This window comes from Vipera ursinii, assembly GCF_947247035.1.
Source record: "Vipera ursinii genome assembly, chromosome: 9".
Taxonomy (NCBI): Eukaryota; Metazoa; Chordata; class Lepidosauria; order Squamata; family Viperidae; genus Vipera; species Vipera ursinii.
In genome coordinates, this window is record NC_139523.1 from 1,629,920 (window position 1) to 1,657,600 (window position 27,681).

A 27,681-nucleotide genomic window follows, 5' to 3' on the forward strand; every position below is an offset into this window, starting at 1 on the left:
AAATCCCCAAAGAGTACCAAGACCGCCGGGGTGTATTTAGCAAAAAGGACTTGATGCACTCCCACCCCACCGGCCCACTGACTGTTCCATAGAAGTCCTGCTGGGGGGCCAAATTACCCAAACCCAAGCTGTACTCAATGATCCCCTAAGGAACATCAGCCCGCAGCCTGCACTGCAGGATCCCGCAGCCCATGCAGCACAAGTGGGTCCAAGCACCGCGGCTGCCGGGCTGATCCTCCACGTAGCAGGTGGAGCAGAGGCGCAGGGAGGGAAAGGCATGCGATATGGCCCACCGGATGTGCCGGGCAGCCAGCTGGCCACCTGCCCCACCCAGCCACAGAGAAGCAAAGATGGACAGTGGGGCTGTGGCATGGCAGCCCAATTGGTCGCCATTACCACCACAACACAGCTCCTGCCCGCTTGGACCCCACTATCCAACTTCACCCTCCAGCTGCGCTGCACAGGCAGGAGGAGCCTCCCGCCCAGTGCCACACCCGACGGTCCTGGCAAACGGGAAGGGTAGGGAGCTCCCCATCCCCAAGAGGCAGCCGGAATTCCCCTCCCCGGGAGCTTGAGGGACGGGCCTGGTACCTGACTCCATGCTGCCTGGGGCCCCGGGCAACCTATGTGGCCTGAGAAGGATGGCAAGGTTCCTCTCGTGGACCAGGCACCAGTGCCTAGCCTAGTCCCATCCCCCTCCAGAGAACCCCAGATCCCCCCCACAGCCCCACCCAGCCCCCCACAGGTGCCCCCGACGCAAGTGATGTTGAGCTGGCCTCACCCACCCAGCCACAACCATTCAGTTGGCCACATCCACGCCCCCCACCCCTCCAAGTGTAACCACAATGCTGATGTGGCCCTCAATGAAATCGAGCTTGACAACCCTGGGGATTGGGCATATTTATCTACCAAGTACAAAAAATGGAAAGAGAAACACGTAACTAAGGCTGATTATCAGAAGACAGCCAGAACATGCAAAGACAAAGTCAGGAAAGCAAAGGCTCAGAATGAACAAAGAAATCAGGGACAATAAAAAAACTTTCTTTCACCATATTAATAACAAAAAAGTCAAGGAAACTGTAAGTCCACTAAAGAGAGAAGATGGCAAGGAAGTAACAGGCAGTACGGAGAAAGCAGAACTGCTTAACAATACATCAGTCTTCACACAAAAAGAAATTATAGCACAAAATACCAAAAAAATACTGCAAAAGATAAACTAGAAACCAAAATTAAAATAAGCAAGAAAGTGGTAAGAGAACACCTATCTGACCTTGACGAATATAAATCACTGGGACCCGACAGATGACATCCCAGAGTTCTGAAGGAGCTGGCAGATGTTATCTCAGGACATCATATCTTTCATAAATCCTGGAGCACCAGGGAAGTACATGAAGATTGGAAAAGGGCTAATGTGGTTCCCATCTTCAAGAAAGGGGGGAAAAACGGACCCAGGAAACTACTGACCAATCAGTGTAACATCAATACCTGGGAAGATCTTGGAAAAGATAATCAAAAAACCGATCTGCAAACAACCAGAAGCAAAAAAAAGTTATAAACAGCATGCAACACTGGTTTGTCAAAAACAGATCATGCCAAATCAATCTTATAACATTCTTTGATAAAGTCACTAAATTAGTAGACCAGCGAAACGCTGTGGACATAGTATACTTAGACTTCACTAAGGCATTTGGCAGAGTAGACCACAATCTGCTGCTTACTAAGCTAGAAAAAAGTGGGACAGACAACATCACCACCAGATGGATCTGCAGCTGGCTGACAAACTGTACTCAACAAGTAGTCCTCAATGGTACTACATCCACATGGAGAGAAGTAAGCAATGGGGTACCACAAAGCTCCGTCTTAGGCCCAGTACTCTTTAATAACTTCATCAATGACTTAGATGAGGGAATTGAAGGGGAAATCATCAAATTTGCAGATGACACCAAACTGGCAGGAGTAACCAACACCCCAGAAGACAAAGACAGGATCCAAAAAGATCTTGACAAACTGGAACAATGGGCCTATCCAACAAAATGAGTTTTAATGTGGAGAAAAGCAAAGTTTTACATTTAAGTAGGAAAAACCAAAGGTTTAAAGTACAGATTAGTCGAGACCTGGCTCAAAAACAGCAACTGTGAGAGGGACCTTGGAGTCTTAGCGGATGATCACTTGATTATGAGCCAGTCATGTGCAGCAGCAGCCAAAAAAGCTAATACAATCCTGGGTTGTATAAACAGAGGCATAGAATCAAAATCACGCTAAGTATTATCACCACTTTATCAAACCCTAGTAAGACTACACCTGGAATACTGCAACCAATTTTGGTCACTATACTCCAAAAAAGTTGTTAAGACCTTGGAAAAAGTTCAGAAAAGAGCAACTAAAATGATCAAAGGCCTGGAGACTTATATGAAGAACGGCTGCAGGACTTGGGTTTGACTAGTCTAAAGAAAAGAAGAAATGGGGTGACATGATAGTAGTATTCCAGTATTTGAGGGGCTGCCCCAAAAAAGAGTGGGTCAAACTATTCTCCAAAGCACCAGAGGGCAAGACAAGAAACAACGGTTGGAAACTGATAAAAGAGAGAAGCAACCTGGAATTGAGAAACTTCCTAGCAGTGAGGACAATTAACCAATGGAAGAGCTGGCCTCCAGAAATCGTGGATTCTCCATCATTGGAGGTTTTTAAGAAGAGGCTGGACAGTCATTTGTCTCAGGTGGTATAGGTTCTCCTGCTTAAGTGGGGGGCTGGACTAGAAGACCTCCAAAGTCCCTTCCAGCTCTATTCTGTTCGAGTTATTCAGTTCCATTGTAAAGTTCCATTTTGTTATAAATTGGAAAGTTAATTCCATGATGAAAGCCAGCATGCTTGTTTGGATAACATAAGAATTCTAAAATTTAAAAAATAGATACTTTTTTCCTTAGAAATAATAGTCACATCTGCTGGTGCTTGGTGGAGACTCTATTTTAAAACAGATGGTGAAATTTAGAACCCTCAAATTTCTTGCTTTTATGGTTGCAAAGTATAGGCAGTAATGTTTAATAACAACAATAATAACAATAATAAAGTTGGAAGGGACCTTGGGGATCATCTAGTCCACGGGTAGGCAACCTTGGCTCTTTTATGACTCGTGGACTTCAACTCCCAGGATTCCTGAGCCAGCCACGCAGAGGAGAAATGGAGAGGTTTCCATACTGAGCCATGCTGGCTCAGGAATTCTGGGAGATGAAGTCCACGAGTCATAAAAGAGCCAAGGTTGCCTACCCTGATCTAGTCCAACCCTCTGTTCAGGCAGGAAACCCTATACCATTTCAGAGAAATGGCTGTCCAGTCTCTTCTTAAACACTTCTGGTATTGGAGCATTCACAACTTCTGAAGGCAGGTTGTTCCACTGATTAATTGTTCTGTCAGGAAATTTCTTCTTAGTTCTAGGTTGCTTCTCTCTTTGGTTAGTTTCCATCCGTTGCTTCTTGTCCTGCCTTCAGGCGCTTTGGAGAATAGCTTGACTCCCTCTTCTTTGGGGCAGCCCCTGAGAGATTGCAACATTGCTATCATGTCACCCCTCGTCCTTCTCTTCACTAGACTAGCCATACTCAATTCCAGCAACTGTTCCTTATATGTTTTAGCCTTCAGTCCCCTAATCATCTTGGTTGGTTGCTCTTCTCTGTACTCTTTCCAGAATCTCAACATCTTTTTTACATCGTGGTGACCAAAACTGGATGCAGTATTCCAAGTGTGGCCTTACTAAGACATTGTAAAGTGATATCAACACTTCATGTGATCTTGATTCTATCCTTCTGTTAATGCAGCCTAGCACTGTGTTGGTTTTTTTGGCAGCTGCAGCACACTGCTGGCTCCAATTTAAGGGATTGTCCACTAGGACTCCGAGATCCCTCTCACAGTTACTACTATTGAGCAAGGTACCACCTATACTGCACTTGTGCATTTGGTTTTTCTTGCCTAAATGTAGAACCTTACTTTTTTCACCACTGAAATTCATTTTGTTTTGTTTTTTATTTATTAAAGTTTTACCAAAAAATTTTTTTACAATACATATCCCCAAAACCCACCCACCCCAAACCACCCCCCTTCTCCCCCACTTCCCAGAGCTGAATACATGGTTATAGATATAATAATCATATTCTAACTAATATCCATTATAAAATTAACTAAATTTATAATGTGCTTTAACATAACTGCTTTAACATAATGTGCTTTAACATAATGTGCTTTAACATAGATACATTCAAATTATTAAAAACATAATAATAATAACTTCCCTCCATGTAGATGCAGTTCCATTGAGGACCACACACTGAGTACGGCCAGTCAGCCAGCTAGGATCCATCTGGTGGTGATGCTGTCTAACCCACATTTTTCTATCTTATCAAGTAGTAGGTTGTGGTCTACTTTATCAAATGCCTCATTGAAATCCAAGTAAATTATATCCACAGCATTCCTCTGGTCCACTAATTTTGTCACCTTGTCAAGGAATGCAATAAGAGTTGTCTGGCATGATCTGTTTTTGACAAACCCATGTTGGCTTTTAGTAATGTTGGCCTTTTTTTGCCTCTAGGTGTTCACTGATTGGTTATCTTTTTCCAGAATCTTCCAAGGTATTGAGGTCAGGCTGATAGGTCTGTAGTTTCCTGGATCCATTCCCCCCCCCCTTTTTTTTGGAAGATGGGAACTACATCAGCTCTTTTCCAGTCCTCTGATAGTTCACCAGTGCTCCAGGATCTTTGAAAGATATAGTTCAGTGGTTCTGAGATCACGTCTGCCAGTTTCTTCAGAACCCTGGGGTGTGATCCATCTGGTCCTGGTGATTTGAACTTGTCTAGGGTGGACAGGTGCTCACTTACCGTTTTGTTGTCTATCTTAACTTGTGTTTCTAATCTGTTTTTTACAGTACTGTTTTTGATAGGTTGGACTGTTTTGTCCCTTTGTGTAAAGATGGATGCAAAAAACGAGTTAAGTATTTCTGCTTTCTCCCTGTTGCTTGTCACCTTCTTGCCACTTTCTCCCACTAATGGACCAATCATTTCCTTAACTTTTTTCTTGGTTTTTACATGTTGAAGGAATTTTTTTTTCCTTATTTTTTAATTTTGTCACAAGCCTTAGTTCATTTTAAGCCTTAGCTTTCCTGACTTCATCTTTGCAGGCAAGGGCTGTTTGCTGATATTTTGCCTTAGTTATGTGTCCCTCCTTTCATTTTTTTATATTTGTCCTTTTTGTCTTTCAACTTATCAGAGAGTTCTTTATGCAGCCATGCTGGTTTCTTTTGAGAGCTGTTATTTTTCTTCTTCGTTGGTGTTGTGCTAGACTGGGCTTTTATTATCTCACTTTTCAAAGTTTCCCAAGCTTCTTGGGTTGTTTTCCCCTTGATGATTCTTATCCATGGAATCCTTCCCAAGCTCTCTCTAAGTTTATTGAAATTAACTCTCTTAAAGTCCAAGACTCTAGTTTGACTGTGTTCTATTGCTTGTGCTTGCATAATGTTGAATTCCAATATTGCATGATCACTCCCCCCCAAAGGTTCCTGTGCCTTCAACACCTTCTATCATTTCATCTCTGTTAGTGAAAATTACCGTAAGTCCAATATGGCTGATCCCCTAGATCCCTTCTCTACTTTTGGGGAGACAAAGTTGTCTGCTAGGTTTGCTAGGAATTTGTTTAGTCTTCCACTTGGTACAGAATTTGTCTCCCAGTTGATGTCAGTTAAAGTCCCTCATTACTATAGTGATGTGCTTCCCACATACCTTAGTTAACTGACTAGCAAAAAGTTCATCTATTTCCTCTGCTTGGTTGGGTGGCCTATAGTATACACCTATGGCAATGTCATTCCCCCCCTTTTATATTGACCCAAATGCATTGAAGACAGTTTTCATCATTGTTGTGCTCTATTTTTGTAGAGATGTAGTTATTTCTTATATAGAGAGCAACTCCACCTCCTCTTTTATTTGGTCTGTTTCTTTTAAATACTTTAAATCCCTCTAACTGTGTGTTCCATTTGTGGGTTTCATCCCACCAAGTTTCTGTAATGGCAACAATATCACATCTGTCCTCATTTACCTGAATTTCTAATTCACCCTGTTTATTGCTCATACTCTGTGCGTTGGTGTATAGACACTTGAGTCCTTTATGGCTGACCCTGTGTTTACTTTCTACATAACCTGTGTGGTGCCTGAGTTCCCCTATTTTCTTACCACCTGTTTGATTAGTGCACTTGGTGTGGCACTCACTATTAAAAAATTGATTTTGCTTGACAACAAGGTTGATATTCTTATCTGGACATACATCTATCTTATATGCACTGATAACCCTATAATTTTTAGATTGCTGGGGACAGGAATGTTCTGTATCAATTAACACTGTCCCTGTTGTTCAGTTTAAATATTTCTCTAGAAAATCTGTGAATTTATTGCCAAGTAACTCAGTTCCTTTCTTTGATGGATGCAAACCATCTCTTTTGTACACTTTTTCATTAGACCAGCTGCAGACATCGTGACTAATAAAACCAAAGCCTTCTCCTTTACACCACTCCTTTAGCCACATATGGAACTGTGCTATACGCTGGCCTTTTCCATTTCGCTCCTTATACACTGGTAAAACCTCTGAAAAATTTAAGCCTACAGCCTATCCTGCTAAGTTCCTGCCCCAAGCTCTGGAATTCATTCTGCACAATGATCTTTTTGGGACACATCATTATTGCCAAGATGTACAACAGCATCCACATCACAATCCTTGCTGGTATTCTTGACTATCTTAAAAATACACTTCTTGTCTCTGCTGCCAGTAGCACTGGAAGACACCTGACCTCTTTTGAAATCTCTGTATCCTTTCCTAATTTATATCTCTTATAATCGAATCACCAACCAGAAGGTGGCTTCTCTTTTGGGATGTCTTGTTCTTCTTGCATGACTGATGTGTTAATACCTGATTCACACTTTCCCCTGCCCAAAACAAGTTCTTCATGTCAATGATCCCCTGCTTATTTGAGTTATCATCCCCAGAACTACCTTGACCTGTCTCCTTAGTGTCTTTGTTAAGCTTGGCAAAGGCACTGTATCTGTTATGCAGGTCCACACTGCCCTTCTCCTGCAGGATCTTTGTGGTAGAGGGGGCTGACAGCGCGGCAGCTCAATAGAGCAGAAGGGCTGAAGTGGACACCTAATTTCTGCCTGAAGAGCACAGGTTACAGACCCTAGGTAAGTAATCTGTCCTTGTAGACTAGTGATTTGTTTACAGATAGGACAGTAACCAAGTTTGAAAGGAGTACTGCAAAAGACAGCTGCAAAACAAGTATTGCACTGAATTAAGCCAGACATTCTGAAATAAAAGGAAATCACAATGTCAGACACACTTGCCCTGAATGTACTACTTTCATGATCAGGATTCTCATTCTGATGGACTGGTTTGTAAAACTGGTACCAAGTAGCCTTTTCAGATTCTTCAGCTGACTAGGAAATTCTGGAGTTGAAGTCCACAAGTCTTAAAGTTGCCCCTGTTTGGAAACCCCTGCCTTAGTGAAAACAACACGAGCACTCTCTTTGGAGGTCTCCCCTTGGGATGGAAAGGGTGGGAACCCTGGGGGGAGGCTGCAAAGGGCCAGAGGAAGGACCTCCCTGGCTGACCATCCCTCCCAGTTGCAAGGGAGAATTCCCCTCGGGACTGAACAGATGTGTGAGAGGTCTGGGAAGCTGTAGTTAGCTGGGGAAAGGATTGCACAATGACAAACACCCACATATACCACCTTCCAGCCATGTGAACCTAATAACAAAATATTTACCTGATTTCAACTACAAAATCCGGTTCAGCCAGGACCGCAATTTCTCCTTCTCCTTTAACCACTATTCTCAATGCCTAAGAAATTACTGTTCTGTATCCATGTGGCATTTAAAAGTTCCAAAAAAGTCACCTTAGAAACAGAAAAACTTTTTCTATCTGAATGCATTCATTCTCTTCTGATGCTCAAAAATTCAAAGGCATCTTCCCAAGTTCTCAAATACCCGAACTGGTCTATGTTGTCAACCAACCCAAATGTAAAAACGGGATTTGCCCAGAAGTGGGATGCCCTTATCAGATACGAACATTTAACTAAAGAAGAGCTCTGTAAGAATTTCTGGACTGAGTTGGCATTGTCTCTTCTATCTGTAGTGGCTACATCTGCGTGAAGCTGAAAGCCAGGATGGTGGCACTTTCAGGTCCACGTAAAACAAACCATTGAATATCTACCTGGTTGAGGACTTGCCAAATTCACCTATGAAAGAGAATATGTAAACTCGGACCTTTAAATCCAGCACAATTTTCCTGTTCATATTTTTTACCCTTTCAAAGTAGGCTGGACCTTCTTCGTCTAAGGGGCCTCCCTATTGCCTTCTGGGATATCCTCAATACTTTGCTGTAGGAGGACTGACGTCATCCATTGTGGGTCTCCAAGAAAGCTTTTCTAACAGGCCTATTCTTTCACAAAACAAATTCCAAGAGACTTTTGCCTTCCCCAGAATACTGACATGAGAACAGCCTCTTCTCTCTGCTGGATGATGTTTACATCTCTTCAGAAATGCCCAGTAGCAAACTTGTGTGTGGCAAGGGGTAGGAAGGTAAGAGGAAGAAGAACTGGAAAGCTCTTTTGGATTATACCAAGTAGTCACTGGGAAAGAGGAACAGCCCTAAAATTTGATAGCATTTCTCCTTTCTCTGATCTACTTTACCTGGTTATCAGTGTTGGATAGATAAATGGAAAAAAGTCAGTGAGGAAGGAAAGACTCTTACCAGCCATCCAGGTATGTTCACCCCATCAAAATGGTGAAACAGACCAGACTCTAAGCAACCCAGATTTCTCAAAAGCATGGGGAGCTTAAAAATCAAACAAACATGTGTAGTAGATAAGATGGAGAGGGAATGAATGGATGGCCAAAGTCACCATTAGCTTCTATGACGGCGTGGGACAGGAATCTGGGTCCTCCTGGGCCTAGCCAATGACTTCTCCAATCCTCCACAATGGATGAAAGGGTCGTGGGGGGCTGGGATCAAAGGAGACAAGCTTAATATCTGAGTCTTCTTTAACAGTTCTTTAAACTGTTGGGCGTTAAGTGAATTCTGGTCTACAAGGAAACCTCCAGCCCCACATGTCTATGTTCCATAGCTTTTGCCCTACAATAACATTTTTCAAGTTTAAATTCCATCTAATAAGAAATATGTCATATTATTCTGTTTTAAATGGCATTACTCTTGAAAAGCACATATCAGCTGGGTTATCTATGCTGATGATGAGCTTCTAGACTGCCTCCACTGCTTTCTGCTCTGCTCTGGAGAGTCTTTATCTACACTGCCCCATCATCCCCCACTTCCCCCCCCCCCCGCAACTATCACTCTCTGGGAATGAAGACACTGCTTTAAGACTTGAAGGAGGGTTTCCAGCATGCTTGCACATGAGGGAAAGTCAACAGAAGTGGCCAGTTTGCCAACAGAGTCACAATGAGAGCCTGGAATGGCCTTAGCTCTGCTCCTCAGAGCCGGCTGTGAGCCTCCAGACATCTCTTGCAATCTCCAGCCCCTGGCTGTGCAGGTGGGGGCAGATGGAAAGCAAATCCCAGGACGTCAGAAGGACAATATCTTTGTTGTAGAGAGTCAGACCAAGCAAGGTAACCTTCCTTCCTGCATAGTTATTCCATTTCAGATTACTCTGAAGGCAGATGTTCACAGAAAGAGTTGAGTGGCCAACAGCCTACACTATCTTTGAGCATTGGCATTTATTTTAGAACTTGTTCTAAGCAGCAGGCCTCAGCCCAGCCTATCCCCATTTCCCTCAAATTAAAAGATGTGCCATCGTGAGATGCCGCCTCAAACAGTTCTGAGTTGAAGATACTACACATCTCTCTCCTAAGGAGGCAGAGAAGTCTGGAACTGCCACCCTGTGAGATGGTCAGTGAAGTGTATCGCCCCACATCTTTAAGAGAAGATGGGGACTTACTTCACATTTGGTCTCTCTGGAGTTCATTATGAACTCTGATCCAGATCTGAGCCCTGGATCAAAAGACCACACAAAACCTCTTAAGTAAACGTGTGAATTGCTTTTACTTCCACACTGATTTCCTACAATTATTCCAGAGAGCTGAAATTGGGCAACTTTGCAAATTATTCCCTCTTATTATCCTTCCCAATGAGAGCCCAGGAAGGGACTCTTCCAATTTATCCAGATTGCAAGCTGTTAAAACTCACTCTAGGAAAACAACCTGAATCCCATCCCAACCCGAATCCCCATCTATGACTTCCAGGATGGTTGGAACCCCTCAGGTTTGCTCTATCTTGCCCTAGTCTCAAAGAGTTGGAAAAGAAAAACTGCACTGACCCCTCCTTTGGCTGGCTTGCTGCTTTCCTTGATGGTTCTTCTCCCATTGGGTCCGTCTGTTCCCCCAGAGGCAGGGCATCTCTCTCTGCAGAATGAAGCCCCAGTAGCCTTTACCAGCTGATGTGTTGAGTCACTGCCATATCCTGAAGAGGATTGGAAAGCGCTGGAGACTGACCCACTGAAAGAGACCCTGCTTTGGGAGGCTGGGAACTTTGTGCTGATGCCATCTTTTCTCTTGACAACAGGTGTTTCTGGTGGAGATGGAGGTTGCAGAGGATTCTCCATCCCTTTGAGCTCCCCCTGATCCACCATAGGTGATGGCGTGGACAACTCTGAAACTGTGCCCTTCTCTGCCGTATAAGAAGCTCCCCAAATAGTGCTCGACAGACTCTCATTTCCTTCTTCACTACTCCAGTTCTTGTGGGACTCTTCCACCATTGTTGTCACTCCTTGTTGCTGTTGCAGGTCTTCCAACTTTGGCTGAGGCCAAGAGCCCACCCCTGCCAGGTCTCCCCAGCGATTCTCCCCATGTACAGCCTCCATGGGCAGTGGGACCAGAACTGCTCGGCTGTTGCCCAAACCCACCGGCCTCTGAAGAACCACCAGTTGGCTCGCCACCTTCTCACAGTTCTGCTCTGCTGGGTTGTCTAGCAGGTGAGCGATGAATGTGGCTCCCTCTTCGAGAAAGTCTCCTGGGTTTCCAGGTAGGGACACGGTCTTTTCTGTCAGCAGGTGAACTCGCTCCAGAGTCCCCTGAAACTTCTCCCTCACCTGCACGATGTGTCCTTGCTCCAGACTCTGCATCTTCAAATGTGGCCAAGCCTCCCTGTAGGAAGCAGTGCTTGAGCGGAAGCCCCCAGCCCTTCCCTCCTCCTCCTCCAGAGGAGACCCTCTGGATTCCTTCGATGCCTCGTTCTCCTGCTGCTGCTCGGCTGTGTCAGCCTGCGAGGAGGGTCTCTCTGTTCTTGGATCAGGCATCTCCGGTGCCATCGGCTTCTTCCCCTTCCTCTTCCGCCTGAAGCGAGCTTTCCTCTGGGGGGAGAGGGGAGCATTCCCCACCTCCCTGGCTGGTTCTTTCAGCTCTTTAACACAACCCAGAATATTTCCCATCTCCGTGGTACGCAGGATTCCAGTGGCAATGCAGCGATGCTGCCACCGGCCTCCTGGAGAAATCCCAGCGGCTGCTTCATCAGATTAGATGCCCATTTGAAAAATGCACACAACTGCAAGCACGCTCGCACTTGAATACGAACACACACCCGCACATCAAGATGCTCCTCCCGCTGAGCCGCTGCCGTTTTCAGACAGCCATCTTACAAGGCTGGGAGCTGAAGGGAGAGACATTCAAAGCACCTCACTGCAGTTCAGAAATCACTTGACCCAAAAGCAGCCAGAGACAGGATTGGCTGCAGCGCTTCTCTCCAAATATGAGGTAATGGGAGGGCTCCCCTGGCAGAGAGAAAGCCGGAGCCAGACAGAGGCGGCGGCAGCGGCGGCAGCGGCAGGAGGGAGGGAGGAGGGGAGGGAGGGGGAGGCTGCCGAGGGGTGTGGCACCAAGGCAGAGAGATGGAAATCGGGAGACAAAGTTAAAGAAAAAAGCACAGCAAAAAACAAGGAGAGGAAGGTGGGGTGGGAAAGGGCGAGGGGGAAAGAATGGGAGACACCCAAAGAGAAAGAAGCCGAGGCATTGTGCAAAGCCACCGAGAGGCGGCAGCTGCTGCTGCTGCACCAGTGGATAAACTCCATCCAGGGATTTGTGCCGGAGGAGATTAAGCTCAGCGGAGAAAGCCTCCTTCCGGCTGCTTTCCGGGGTGAAAAGCCACTCTTGGCTCTGAAGAGCATTGTGAGAAATGTAACTGGCAATGCTCCTCGGCCACACGGAGCATCCAGGGTGCCTCAACGCCCATTCGGCGGGGCTCAATCAGCCAAGTACCCAGACCCTCAGCCCCCCATCAGCTGCATCCAGGTCCCCTCAGGGTGTATGAACCAAAGCAAGGAGAAAAGAGGCTACCCTGACCTGCAGCTGGAGACCAGTGCGGGACCCCGACTGCCCCTCCTCGGGAGGCTGGATGTTGAGGAGGAAACCGGGCACCTCCTAGTGCATTCGGCCAATGGGCAGAAGAGCCTGTCTCATCTTGCAAAGTAACTGCATTCCCCCCCCCCGTGCAACCAGGTATTTCTTAAATTGTAAAAAAAACAGCATCAAAACAGGTAATCTGGTGTCCACCAGATGTTCTCAATTCCTACCAAAGCCACCGAGCTCATGGCACTACAGCATTGCAGAGGATAACACTTTCAGTATTTTCCTAAACACGCATAGCCAGAAAAGCTAGATGGAACTTTGGAGGTCCACTCAGATGGATTTCTCACAAAGCACAAAACGACACGGTGGAATTCATTGCCACAAGATGTGATACAAGATCATGACAACTTTAAAAGATGGGAGATGGAGTTCATAATTGTTACTCCAAGGCCGGAGGCGGCTGCTTGCTAACAAGAGAGGAGAGGCCTCCACCTTCTGCTTGTGGCTGGCCACTGAAAAAAACAATCCCAGACCAAGATGGACCTTGCCCTGATGCAGCAGGGCTGCCCTGACATCTTTAACAGGAGCTCTCTTTCCTCAGCCCAGCCACGGGACGTCTGCCATGCGGGAGGAACCTAGTGGAATAAACAGGGCAGGGCTATTGCCATGCCTCAATTCTGTACAAAACTGCCATTCTAGCTGACTGCTAATAAGCAGGCATATACATAGAATGAAGGCTATTGCTAAGCACATTGATTTGTGCTTTAAACTGTAAGCCGCCCTGAGTCTTCGGAGAAGGGCGGGATATAAATGGGATTAAAAATAAAAAAAATAAAAAAGTGGAAATGTGAGACAGAGGAGCCAAAAGCTTAGCAGCTGCCATATCTAATAAGTCACTTCAATTTGGGGGAGCCAAAGGTCACTAGAAGCTGCACTTCCTTTTTTCAAATTTGCCTTCTGGGTCCAAAGAAAAGTAATTTTCTTAATGGCAAGAAACTTCCTTAAGTTGGGGAAAGCAATGTAGGCCCCCTCCCTCTTCCTCGTTCATCCCATTCAGCCAACGTGTGAAATAGAGGAGGACAACAACCTTAAGATGTGCAGACGGACTTTACCTTCCAGAACTCCCTATGCTGGCTGGGGGATTCTTGAAGTCCATGTGTCTGAAGGTTGGTGAGGTTGAGAAACATTTCTGCGAAAGGCCAAAGAGCAGTGAGTACAATGCTCTCTGTTGGGAATTCAGACCCACAGCCATAGATTCCCCACAGATTCCAGATAAGGAGGAATATGGAGGGTTTCCTTCTGGTTTGGAAAAGAAAGCAGGCCAAAGCCAACTGTTCCCACGAAGCTGCCTTGACCTTGGAGGGTTTCCTGGAAGAGCATCAGTTCCAAGTTTTTTGAACAAGAAGGGAGAGTAGATGTTTTTTCTATCCACCAAATTAATCAGAAATTATCCCCCTTTAGCTGAACTGGCATCATCTGATTGCACGGGCTGTTCAGCTGGGGGCAGAGCAGGCTGTGCACCATCAGCCAGCCACAAGACATTCGCTCCCCTCTTTTTCATTCTAGGCAATTATCATCACCCTTAATTAAGTCGTGCTTTTGAACACACACATTTCACAGCGAAAGACATCAACTGGTCCATACAAAAGAAGGCCTTTACACCATGCAGTTGTTGTTGGGAGCTGCTCAGAGTTGCTTTAGAAGAGCAGCCATACAAATCTTTTAAATAAATAAAATTAAATAAATAAATCTAGTTTTTAAGAAAGGAGATGAAAAGCTGCTTTTCCTTTTCACCCAGATGTAATTAACTCTGCCATGGACCCATCGTCCTCCTGTATTTTGCCATCCCATTGGGTTTGCCTTCCCCTCCAGCGTTTACTGAAAGGCAACTGTCTGCTCTGATTAGTTTACCTACCTACCTAATTTATATAACTGACCATCTCACAAACAGTTAATTTTGGACAGCGTACAAGATTAGAAACAATAAATGTAAAAAAACCAGTCGTTCTTAAAATTTAACACAGTCATTATTTTTTTAAAAAACCATACAGCACAAGAGAGAGCAAGTATCAGCCACAGGGATGAAGCCATTGTAATATTTCACCAGTCCCATGGCACCCCCAGGCCTGGTGACACAGCCAGGTCTTGAGGGACCCCCTGAACATCAGTAGGGATGGAGCTAAGCTCTCTTGGGGGGGAGAGAATAATCCATAAAGCAGGTGCCATGGCAAGGAAGGCCCACCACCTGGGACCTGCCAAGTGTAGTTCTCTGATAGACAGGATCCACAGCAGGCCTCTAACAGACCAGGTGGGACAGGCTGATGTAATGGGGAGAGGATGGATCCACAAGTAATCTGGTTCTATGTCATGAAGGGTTTTAAAGATCAAAACCAGCACCTTGAATTAGACCCGGAATCAAATTGGCAACCAGTACAACTCATGGACCAGAGGTGTCACATGCGCTATTCTGGAAGTGCACATTAATTGTCTACGCTGCTGCATTCTGCACCAGCTGAAACAGTTAAGGTGGATCCTGTTCGAGATGGCTGACAAGAAAATGATTGTTGCCCTGTGTAATGGGAGAGAAAGGAAGCATCGGGCCTGTCCTTTCCTTCTCCCTCCTCAACAGTAGCAGTAAACCCAAATTGCTCTCAAAGAGCTCCTATGGATCTGCAAAAAACAGGAGGGATCGAGAGGAAGGAGCCCCCCCCCCATGTCTTTTGCTCCAGCCTAGCTGAGTTATTCTTCTCGTCCCCGCCCAAACAGCAGTAGCAGCAACAACAGGCAGCTTCTGGGCACGAGCACCTTCACAGGGGCTCCTCTGCAGTCAGACCCCTCCCCATTTCGCCTCCAGTGTTCTTGAGGCAGCAGTGCCATCTAGTGCCTGCCTGGCCAGAAATGGAGGAGGGGTCAAGGGGGATGAACACCACACTGGTGTTGGCTCAAGTCAGACCTGGTCTCCCTTGGCCACACTTGGAAGCCAGCAGATGCAAGACAGGCGCGACAGCAGGCCATGAAGGTTGAGCCTGCCTCAGCTTCTGCAGAACCCACCCAATTAGCCACTTCAGGAAATGTCGGCAGTGGGATAAACCTCTGAATGCAATAACATAATGCGGTTTTTAAAACAGAACTACTATCCAGCAGACAATAAGTAACAGACTTCTTTCAGGTCGATTGATGCTGCTCCTTTTGCATTTCTAAATAAACCCCCCCCCACCCCCACCCCTGGTTCATCAGGTGGAGGCAAGACCTACAGCAACACACTGGGCTAGCCCTGACGATGTTCCAGCTCAGGGTCAGGATTCAGCCCCTCTTAAGCCGAAAGCTGGGTTCTCCATGCAAGAGGAATGAAGAGGGGTTGGAATTCAGCAGCACAATTTGGGCAGGTGTTTTAAAGAAAATAACAATTAAAAAATCATACTACTGAAACTTATTTTTTTCCAAAAAAAATTCACTTTACCCCCTGAAAGGCAACATATCAACTCTATTTCACCACCCCCCACAGCCCCTTCTGGTCCTAGCTGGAAAAGAATTGGTATCTCAGCCACGTGGCTTTAGGAAGCCACCCTTCCCTCCCCTGGGAAGAATGTCCCAGCAGAAGAGATCTCTCTAGCTCAGGGCCGTTCTGTGCAGTTCTGGTGCTCTCTGAGCTGAGTTGTTTTCTTGCAGATGCCCTGACGATGTTCCCTACTTGGGTAATGAAAAATGTTCAAGCAAATAACCCAGCTTAGAGAGCACCAAGAATGTCCACCCTGCTTGCCCGACCTCCTTGCCAGCCACCCATCTCTCCATCCCTTGTCCCTTCTGTAGCAGGGAAATGTTTGACAGGATGGAAAGATCTCACAAACGACGCCTGGTGAGAAGAAGAAAGAGGTGGACCCTTTATTCTTCCTTTGCGTTTTTAGGCAGAGATCCACGGCTTCTGAGGCTGTAACTCACCAAGAAATTCATGAAAAATAGAGACTGGTGTCATCTATTTTGTTATTCTGTTAAATCTCCTACTGCAGCTCTAGCTAATGAGGATTCAGAGAGAAAGAAACTGCCTGCAAACTTACAATCATGCAACTCTGCTCCAATTATTTGAGACTCTCAGATTTACAGGCATCTTTCTGTGTTTAGAAGCAATCATAAGTACTAATCTCTGCCTTGATATTCAGCGTGCTTCTTATTGTTAAAAAGCCAGTTTGGTGTAGTGCAGGGGTAGGCAGCCTTGGCTCTTTTATGACTGGTGGACTTCAACTCCCAGAATTCCTGAGCCAGCATAAAAGAGGCAAGGTTGCCTACCCCTGGTGTAGTGATTAAGACATGAGGCTAGAAACTGGGAAACCCTGAATTCTAGTCCTGCCTTGGGCATGAAGCCAGATAGGCGACCTTGGGCCAGTCACTCTCTCTCAGCCCTAGAAGGAGGCAATGGTAAACCCACTTCTGAAAAACCTTGCCAAGAAAACTGCTAATCCAGAAAGTTGCCAGGAGTCAACATGGAATCAAAGGTCCCTCTCTGAGCCTTTTAGCATTTGAGGATGCATATTCTTTCAGTGAAAATGACATCCTTTGGTTTATTCCATCATGTCAGGTTTTCCCCTTCTTGTCACGAATGGCTGACTCAGGTTTACGTGATGGGCAGAGATGGGGCAGGGAAGTGGAGGGAGTGGCTTACAGATGCATCATGCCGTGCAGGCATTGCTGCTTGTAGGTGCAGCTCAACGTGGCTGTTTCCAGAAAAGAATTCCCTACATCAAGGCTATCACTCAAACCCCAGCTATCGGTGCAGATGCAATGAAAGACACTCTTCCATTCTTCAGTTCAAGCGAAGCAGGCAAAGATCTACTGGCTCCACCTCAGAAAAACACAGAGCTGCCAAGTCTACTCTTGGGGGGGTGCGCTGCTGGTCACTGACCTTCCCCCCCAACATAGGTCAGATGCCTTGTATTCCAGCACTAAATGTTCCCTCCTGCAGCTGTATTACGTGGAACTCAGCTGCCCACCCCCCACTATTCAGATTCAAGATGACACTGCAAGATAAGCCATTCCTTACAACCAAATTTTGAAAAAATACCCACGTCAGTGTACATAACATAACTTGGATGAGCTAAGGAGAGCAGAGATTGATTTATTTATTCAATTTCTACAGCCCACCAACTCAACCAAGTGACTGAATTAGCAAGGCATATAGTCAAGAAAGTATCTGTTGGTATTATTACGATTATTATCCTGTTGCTTTGTATGTACATTGCGAGCTACTGCACTGAACACAATTTCCTTGTGTTCTGTTCCGTTCCATCCCACTCCACTCCACTGCACTCTCCTCTCTATTCTCTTTTGTGGACAAGATGGGCAGCACACAAATTATTTAATATATAATCCATATAATTATTTAATAAATAATCCAACAGTCCATGTCTTCTGTTGCAATAATTTGGCAATGGCCTTGACAAATCACACCTTCTCATGGCTTAAGTCCAAAGTACCAGCTGTGAAATGGGAACAACAATGATCTTCCTCAGTTTGATGGCTTTTTTGCCCAATGGAAGCATTATAGACCTTATGTTCCCTTACAACAAAATTAACTCCGTATTTCAGAAAACCAAAGGAAACCAAAACACAGAGGTTAAGAATGGATTTAAAAGTAATTGTAATATTAGTAGGCTGTCCTGCTCTAGGGATCCATGGGGCTCCTACCCTGATGGCCTTGGGGGAAAAAACCATTTCCCCAGTCCTCCCCATTAGATAAGCCCTAGCGTAGGGGTTGGGACTGGTGTAATCCTGCCTATTTATATTCTGCTTTTAATCCGGCGGTTTCTTTCATATTCTAAGCTGTTCAGAGTTGTTTTAGAATTGGGAAGTTCTAACAAATGAACTACATACATAAATAATAAGCTACTATGCAAAGTCCCAGGACTTTAAATGTAATAAGAAGGTAATTACTTTGCAATGTGGGACTGCAGCCACCCCTTCCCCAAAACACAGCATGCCTATTGTTCACCCACCGCACACAGCCAGGCAACTTCACCTACAGGAAGGGCCCGTTCCCCACAACCTCAGGGATGCTCTGGGAGCTCCTAACAGAAGCAGATGTAAGGAGTGAATCACGGAAACCGGGAAAGCTGTTTATTCTCCCTGACCTGAAAGGCCATTAACTGGCTAGAGAATCCACCTCAGGCCTCCTCCTCCTCCCCACCTCCCCAGAACAAAGCCAGGCCCTTACCTGGAAATGAAGGATAATCGTCCAGATGAGACCCAGGGTGAGTTTCGGGTTCCCATCAGTGATGTCATCGTTACGAATGTTCACCAGTTTCACCTGGAAGTGGGACCAAAGAGGAAGATGAGGCAGAGCTACAGGGACGGCTCCAACAGCTGTGCCATCCCCAGTGGGTGTCCAGTGAAGCCTCTTATCTCCACACAAACCATGGCAGTGCTACCATTTATGCAACAGAGGCATCAGGAAACAAACGATGGCAACTCCCCGCTCCCCATCCTCCAGATAGACTGGATGGATCCATTCTCCTCCTGAACATGAGGTTGCAGCATTCAAGGCCTAACTCTGGTTCTATCCCAGCAATAGGCACAATCATTATGGGGAATCCACATTGTCCCCGCAACTTGCCCAGCTCTCCTTAGACCCACCCAAGCAAGTCGCCACACACCCTGCGTGCTGGGCCTTCTTTGCCAGCAGTCTCCTAGTCAAGCCGATTCCACCTCAATGCACGAGACACCGGGGCGGGGGGCGGGAGGTGCTCAATTGCACTCAGCCAACGAAAGGCTAAACAAAGCCGAAGGGCCTTATCGAAAGCCAGATCCATGGCTTGTTCTGCACCTCTTAAATCAGAGTCAGAAATCAAGAGCAAGGCCATCAATCTTCATAATTAATAAATTATTATATTAATTTCATCAACCCAAATCAGCCAAGATATTTGTCATGGGTCATTCTGAATTCTGATCTTTTTCCTCCTAAAAATGATCAATCTTTCCTGACTCTGCTTACAACATTAGTAGCAGTTTGGAAGTGTGTTGTTTTTTCACTCATATTCACCTTGTCAGCAAATACAGCTGCTTGTTGGCAAACTATTTTAAAACCTGCTTCATCAATTTGCCTTCAAAATATCTCAAGATATTCTAATCTACACAGAAATAATTGTCAGGCCCCCATAAGGGGCTGCCCTTGAAGTCCGCCCAGAAGCTACAGCTGGCCCCAAATGCAGCCCTGTAAGCAGCAATACCCATGTGCCACCTCTGCTATGTCATTGGCTTCAGAATGCGATTCACGCGGCTGGTCATCACCTATAACACCAAAGAGCCTGGGTGTCTGAGGGAAAGCCTTTCTCCAACTGGTTCTGCCTGCCTGGCACAGGCTGGCCCCCTCCAGGCCCCCTCCGTTAAGCATGGCCGTCTCACAGGACCCAGAAAGGGTCCTTGTCTGTCACTGCCCCAAACTGTACTACAAGATCCCCAGAGATTGGGGAGGGGGGTGCCTTCTGGGGTCTGGCAAACTCTTATGGCCCCAGGCCTGGGAGTGATGTATTGTTGTTTGTTTAGGACCCCTCTTTTGTTTGATTGTGCTGTTTATAAGACTGCATTGGTCTGGGCTGATTACATGGCTTGATGTTTTATTTGTTTTTATGAATTTATGAACAGTACTTTATGCCAAGAGTTGGGTGGTTAATAATATCGAATAAACAAATAAACCTGTTTATGCATACTTTTGTGAAACCTGTTTGGGTTTTTTGGTTGTTAATATTTGCATTTGTGTGCATGTTTCCCTGATTTGTAAATCACACTGTAAAATACTGAAATATATTCATTGTTCATTATGCACCTAAGTTTTAATTTCACAATACACTTTTGATGCCCCAAATGGTCACGTTCCTACAAAGCTTCCACTGTGACACTTTTCAAACATTCAGGCCCCACAGCTTTTAAACATTAATTTCCCCAAGAGCTTATCTCTGCTGTATCTCTCAGCATGTAAATGAGGTCACAAAGATTTCTTATCCCATTTCCATCCCAAGGATTATCTTTCAAGAAATAACCTGCAGACCTTATAGAATGCAAACCTACAGGTGCTAGACCCACACCCTACACAACCAACCATTGGAAAGAACGCAATACCCCATTTTAATAGAATTGGGGGAAGGATACCGCTTGTAAGTAAAAATACTTTTTAGATGGAGCGATTCACACAAATATGCTGCACATAGCCAGATAATGCTCTCCTATGTATGCAGAGCACACCCAACAAGTTTTGCCAAGGTTTCTCGCAAATCTGAACCAGAAGCTTAGGAGGCCTTGTGTTCATGAGAACCTCCCCGCCTGGGACATGCTGCAAAGAGGCAAGCAGGGAGGGGAACCTGGAACATCCCTCGCTCCACCCCTCTGCTGTCCATCAAGAGGCCTTTCGAGCACATCCCTCGGCTGAGGGGTCTGTGTGGAAAGTCAGCAATGCAGTGCCCAGAAGGTCTGAGATCTCTCCCCTGAGAGACGAGGAGCCTTTGGCCATACAGATAGACCTTGACTTACAAGGTGGAATCAAAGTTCCAAAGGTCGGGTCCCTCCTGTAATAACATGGCCAAACCTCAGGCAATCGGCTAGCCATAGTTAGGGCAGTTCCTCGACCATAACCCACCGTTGGTTCACTTAATGACTACAGCATTCTCTTTATGAACTTTACAACCCCTGCATTTACTAAAAGTGGGTCGGTCTCATGACCAACCCTTTTCACAACCACTACGACATATAACTGTAATGGGCAGGCTCCACTACAGCTGTATGTCAGAGACTACCCGTGAACAGACAGATACCGTGAAACTTTCTGAAATTGCCCACCGGCCTGCACAGGTTGTTATCTCCTCAGACTCTCTTAGTCGGGCCTGGCTTTAGCGTGGACTGGCTGTGCCGACAGCGTTCTCAGGCAGCGGCAGCTGGCTTGCTTAAGGAGAGCTCCCTGCCAAGCAGACAGTCCTGCATTTCTCCTCAGGATCACAATCTTTAGTGGCTTAGATTAGAAGACACTCGTTAGAGCCATTTCTCATGTGATCGCTGGTCTCTCCCCACAAGAGGCAGAGAAAAACTATCCTGCTTGACTTGAGAGATACCTGCTGGCCTCTTACATTAAGCAGCTGGGAGAGAGGGGGGAAAGAAATTCAGCTTTGATTTCATTATAAATAAGGCTCAAGTGGAAGCCCCCAGAGCGCAAAAATGAGGGAAGAGGGAAATGTGTGCATTAAGACTTGTACAAAAACACATTTATTCATACTCTTCAAAGTATCAGCTTTTTACGACTGATTCTCGATGGGCAGCCGAATGAATGAATAAAGGCTTACCAACTCCCACTTCCCAAAGCAGGGCAAACATCTCCAGTCTCGCCAACCTTGTCAGTGAGGCTGCAGCCCACAGAGACCCCAGGGATTATTTCCTTAGTTTGTGGCCCTCCAGATGGGGAGGTTAGGAAGGTACGCAGAGCAGATTCGCCTCAGCCAGACTCCAGATGCAGCTGGCTGCCCGGAGCATTTCCCAGGCCGATTTCCCCATATGGGGCTGCGAGAACTGGGAATTCGGGGAGCGCCAGGTCCAGCAGGCCTGGGGGTTCCAGCTTCGGGAACACAAGACAGATCCTGAGCGTGCTAAGACTTAATCATGGTTTCTGAAAGATGCTCCGGGAGCTCTCATTCCCGCCCTGGAATTAAGAAGGGTATTAACGACAATCCTGTCTACAATCCATCCTGAGAGGGGAGCATTTCTTCTGCCCTTTGCAATCGCACGCAGAGAAGTGGAAGGACGAACCCTGTGCCTCCTGCAAGACTCTGGTGTATTTTTAAACACAGGGCGAGGGGAACCACTAGCTGTTGGCACTCTTATGGGCAGGCATGTCCCCTTGCCTGAGTCAGCAGCTCCCAGAGGCCAGGGGAATGACGCTCATCCCTGTCATCGTCTCCATTCCCGAGTGAGCTGCTCCATACTCGAATCGGGACTTTCCGCAGCAGACCCATCGCAATCACGGCCCCCTCTACTTGAAGCGGAGTAGCCACCTACCAAGTCCTGGGGCTGCTCCCTCATTGCCGTGGCTTCCGCAAAGAGCCTTGCTTTGAATGCCTCCGGGGCAAAGACAGGGAAATCTTAGCAGAAGCCTCCTCTCCCGTTTCTCTTGTTTGTTCTTGTTCATGCCCCTTCTAACCATTTTTTGGTAATGACTAAATCTGGATTCTCAAATGGTCCATATTCCTGTGTGGTTTTCCAAATTACTCAATTTTTGCAAACAACATTTCTGTCTCTGGGTGCATTTATATGTTCATTTCCTCAATATATACATCCTTCTTTGCCTAACAGGCCCCTCTAATTTTGTTTTGAAGACTGACAATATCCAGAAGTGTGACTATTTTGTCTGGGTCCCTAGGTTGGGGAGGTGTGGATGTAGTGGACAGCTGGTGTGGTGGTGGACAGGTTAGAAGTGAGACTGGTCTGAACCCCTCAGTCTGGAGCTTCAGATGGCCATTCTCTCTCAGCCTGGCCTCCCTCACAGCACTGCTGGGGGGACAAAAAGGGGGAGAAGGGAGGCCCTCATTCCCAAGATGGCTCTGTGTCAAAAGGCAAACTGAGTTAACTTTTCCCCTCCCTCAGCTTAAGTGCAACAAGCAAAGGGAGTCTCATCTTTTGCAGGACACTAATGGAGAAAAGGTGAAGAATGGGGGGAGGTACCATACTCTCCCCCCCTGGAGGGGGCACAGGGCTTACCTGTCGCTGTTTGAGGAAGTCGAGCGCAATCTGCACGTTCTGCAGGCGATGGAAGCGCATCCTCCCCTTTTCTCGAGGCTGGAAAAGAGACAAAGGAGCTTAGCCCTTCTCAGAGGAAGGCAAACGCCTCCTGCCATCTCAAGAGAAGCACAGACCTCCCTCGGGGGGGGGATCCATCCCTGCAGGGCTCAGCTGGGCCACGTCACGTGGCCTGAAGAGTTGGACCAACAGCCATGGAAGCCAAGCAAGGTTCTGACCCGCTCGATCAAGATTCTTCAATTGCAGCAACTTTAATGTGTGTGGAGTTCAGCTCCCAGAATTCCCCAGCCAGCATTTGTAGACTTCAAGTCTCAGAATCCCCCAACCAGTATGGCTGGGGATTCTGGGAGCTGAAGTCCACACTTCTTGAATGCTCTGTGAGGGCCCATTCTGGAAGGTCTGGGCCTGAATCAGCTTTTCTGCTAGCAATTCATCAATCCGAGGGAGGAAGATGAGAGGAAATTGCTAAACAAGCCCACCTGATTTTTTACCCTGTTTACAAAGTGTCCAGACCAGCCAAAGAGGACAACTCTGAGCTCCAATAGCCTTCTCCAATCTGAAGCCCACCAGGTGAGCCAGTGGGAAATGATGGAGTAATCCAGCGTATCTGACAAGCATCGGGGAAAGGGAAACTAAATTTCGGGATGCTAAGCATGTTTATCCAAAGCAGCTTCCCTTATAGAACAGGTGGTGTGACTCACCAAATCCCTGCCTGATTCTCTAAGCAGAGAGCAGCCCCTGCCAGGCCACACAAAGGGCCGAAGGAGACGGCAAGGGCCTAGAGAGGCCTGTCCCTTCCCTTTCAGCTGGCATAAGGCCAAGGAATGAAGAAAGTGGGAAGTGGCAACTCCTTCCTCCTTAAGAGGTTCAAATGTCATTTATCAAGAGGAGGAACAGGACAGTTCACCCATCCACCGAATGGATGGACCACCCGGATGAACAACTGTTCACCTTTGGGTCTGTGCTCAAGGCACCAAGGGGGGCAGTCTATATTGGCCGGGGGGGGAGGGGGGGGCTGAAGAGGATGAATGCTCAGGTTTCTTACCCTGTTTTGTTGTTCACGGGTTGCCTGATGAAAATTCAACTTCAGGCAATGCCAGGGGCTCTCACACAAAATGTCATTTTGGGCCACAAAGGGGTGGTGGTGGTGGTAGCTTCATACACAGATTTTGGCTTGGGGTGCCAGATGACCCCCACTAGTAGGAAACCAGTATGGAGTTACTGTGGCTGCAATCAAGCAACAGTTTAAGGAGAGAGATAAAGGCACAGCCTGGATGCTTTAAGAGCGCCTTTCCCTCCAACTACTGCATGGCCCAAATCCAGAGAATGGGGGGTGGGGGAGGGCAGGGGGGCTCTTAGAAGAAGTGAAGATCCAGGGCAGCAATGAAAGCAAAACAGCCGGTGAGAAATGAGGGAGGCTGGATGGAATATTCCTCTGGATGGACAGAACCGGGGCGGGGGCGGAGCCAGGCAACTGGGCCGACCTGGGCCAGAGCAAAGGCACTGGGCTGGAAGAACCAGGCCCTGCAAGGTTACAGAGTGGTCCAGCAGCAACGTGACAAGATGCTGCAGTAAGTGACAGCTCTGTGGCCCCTACAGCCCCTTTGGCCTGCCCCGCCCAGGGGGATGCCCACCTCCCGAGCTGCAATACGAAACTGTCCTGCAGCAGCCAGTACAGGGGCCGCTAGCCACCCCCACCCCCCAGGAAAGAGACTCCTGAGCCATCAGAGGAAACGCTGCCAGCCCAGCAGCAGCTCAATGGCTTCCAAGCACAAGTGAGAAGCAGCAGCAAAGACAGGCGGCCGTGGATGGCTGTTTTTAACGGAGCCTGGCCGGGGGGGGGGCAAGTCCAAGTCCAGCCTCAGCCTAAGACGAGAGGAGGGGGCTGGCCTTGGGAAAGGAGGAAGGAGCCACCCAGGGGAGGAGAGCCCTGCTCATTCCTGGAGTCAAAAAAGGTGCTGGCTGAGAAAAGGGAAGCCTGCGAAAGAAATTCAGAATAACTGCACCCTGAGTTTCTTTGGTGCAAAGTGGCAACTGAGGTCCAGAAACAGGCACGGGTGCTCTTTGCAGGAAAAGACTGAGTGGAACGGCAGGACCTCGGAATGCCGTGAAGTTCCTTTCTGCCTGGCCTTACACTTCTTCTGCAGTTCTCACGCTTCTCTCTTCCTCATAGTCCCAAGTCCTCCTGAGGGATTCCTCCCCTCCCGTTCCCAAGGCCAGGCCTAGAGTCCTCACTCTGCCCAACCTGCTCACAAGGTCGCTGGGGGGAAACAGGAGGGAGCACAATCCAGGCCATTGTGAGATCCTGTACAAACAACACTTAAAAATATAGGAAGGAGGAGACTACTCTCTCTCACCCCCATATACCTCTTCTTTGCCCCCTCCTCCCTAATGGGCCCACATCTGCACAGGGCTCCTCTACGGCCAAGCGGGGATCCAGCTGCCTGCAAGCAAGGCCGCTTCCTTTTCAGAACACACCAAGGGGACAAACTGGTGTGAAAGGCAAGCGAGCGGGCAGTCTGCAGAGCAAAGTGCTTCTTCTGCAGCACGAAACTCTTCCGGGAAGGATCCGGGAAGGATCCGGGTCTCTTTCTCCGCATTCTGCCTGATTTGTCTCCTGACCTTTCCCCACAATCTTCACTCTGACAGGTGGCTACCTATGGCGTTCGCTTCCCAAACACACGACTAGTAATTTTGGAAGCCCCGTTCCCAACACACCTGGAAGCCTGAGGAGGGCTGGCCTGTGGTTACAAATCTGGGAACAAAAGAAGACTGTGGAAGTGCGCAAGACCTGCAAAAAGGGCAAACCGTTGTGCGCTCACACTCCGTGAGTTAGTATTCTTCACACATCTCCACCTACCGACACCAGAAACACACCCAGATAATCCAGTGGTTCCCTCACAGCCCTCAAGTCCTCAGTGAAATCCCACTCCAGTCTCTGGGAGGGGAAAAGGAAGTCTGTAGTCCCTTTGAAGGAAAAGCAGCCTGCCTACTTTATCCTTGGCAACATCAACGTTGCTTCAAGCTGCCAAGGGTGACCTTGTAAAAGGGAAGCAAAGAAAAGAAGCTCTTCTCCCTTGCTTTGTTGGACACCTCAGAGTGATGGGCCTTGGAGTCTCCGGGACAGCACAACATGTGGGCAACTACCTGTGTGGGCTTCTCGGGGTATGAAACGTGGGTGGCCAATCCTTCCCTTTCTTCCACTTCCACTGGTTCCTTCCCTTCCTTTGGCCTGCAGCATTTGGAGACATCCAGCTCCATCTGGCTCTTTCTTGGGCAGGTGATCTACCATACACAGAGCTACAAAGGCAGCTCCAGAGTAGAATTCGGGGGGGGGGGGGCAGACCACCTGTCTTCATCCCACAAATTTAACCAGAAGGCCTTGGAAAAGATGCCGTCTCACAGGCTCACGTTCCATTTGTAATTTGGTCATTTCCATGCTTCTTAGAAGATGCTGGAAGTCCTGCCTGAAATCTGAGATATTTCTGGATTATCGGAATGTGTCCCAGTTGTTGCTCCAGGGTGGGTGGGCATTGACCTACTGTATCCTCCTCCTCCTCCTCACACTCTGCACTGCCCAAGTGACTCCAGGGTGGGACTTTCACCAAGCAGAGAGTCTTCTGCCCTGCGGTTTCCTTGTGCTAATAAACAGGATGGACAATACAGTACTAAACAACACACACCAAAGAAAGAAAAATGCCACACCCAACAAACACATAGGAAGAGTTGACTAACAATGAATTTTCAAATGCACAGCTCCTCCAAGGTCTTCCACAGCCAAACTTCACCAAAGATTCAGAGCTTCCAGAAGGGAGCCATCAGGGAGGGACAAATGTTTGGTCAGATCCAAAAGGTACAGGACTTAGGGCTGCTGCTGCTGCTGCTGCAACAGTTTAGGATCAAACCTTTTGGATGGCAGAAAACATGCCTTGTGTGCAAGGGGGGAAAAGGAAAGGATTGGGAGGCAAACAACTTTCCTTGGGAGTCAGTAAAAAAAATATAAGAATTTCTTGACTATTAATCTTAGTTTTTATGTTTTGCAAAATTTAATAAAATTATTAGGAAACAAAAAGAACTGAGTTGTATGGGCAAATGAGTTGAGTGCAGCAAGCCATTTCCCAACTTTTCAGTTGATTTCCCATTGAGTCAATCGGTTGCTCCAGACATCTTGGAGATTCTACTTCACACCTTCTCTGCATCTTTTCTTTGGAGGGGGGCTCCTCTCCACATACCAAATAAAACGATAAATATTAACAATAAATCTATCCAGAAGAGGGCTTCTTCTCCTCTCCTAGTCTTTTCACACTGTCGTGTGCTCAAGCTCTGCTTCCCACTACAGGGCACACCACGCTATAATTTCCCTTCCATGCAGTGACCCATTTTGCCTATGGGAGAAATAACTCTGAATATGAGTTTAGCAAAATACTGAATTTCAAGGCCAATTCCACAAATGGCCATCTATAAAAGGTCCAACAGAAACAAGCCTGGACAAGAAGGACCTGCTAGAAGAGCGCCAAAGACTTCTCTGCAAAGAGAAAAG

At 47.0% G+C, this 27,681-nt stretch overlaps 1 protein-coding gene across 1 annotated transcript in view; it reads right to left on the reverse strand.

Annotated features, from left to right (window-relative positions):
• Positions 1-27,681, reverse strand: part of MACF1 (microtubule actin crosslinking factor 1) — a 348,186-nt gene that overhangs the window by 189,662 nt on the left and 130,843 nt on the right. The window contains exons 5-6 of the mRNA XM_083369263.1: positions 23,103-23,180; positions 18,583-18,675 (exon numbers count right to left, since the gene is read on the reverse strand). Coding sequence (XP_083225389.1) covers positions 18,583-18,675; positions 23,103-23,180 — 171 coding nt within the window. The remainder of the gene's footprint in view (positions 1-18,582; positions 18,676-23,102; positions 23,181-27,681) is intronic.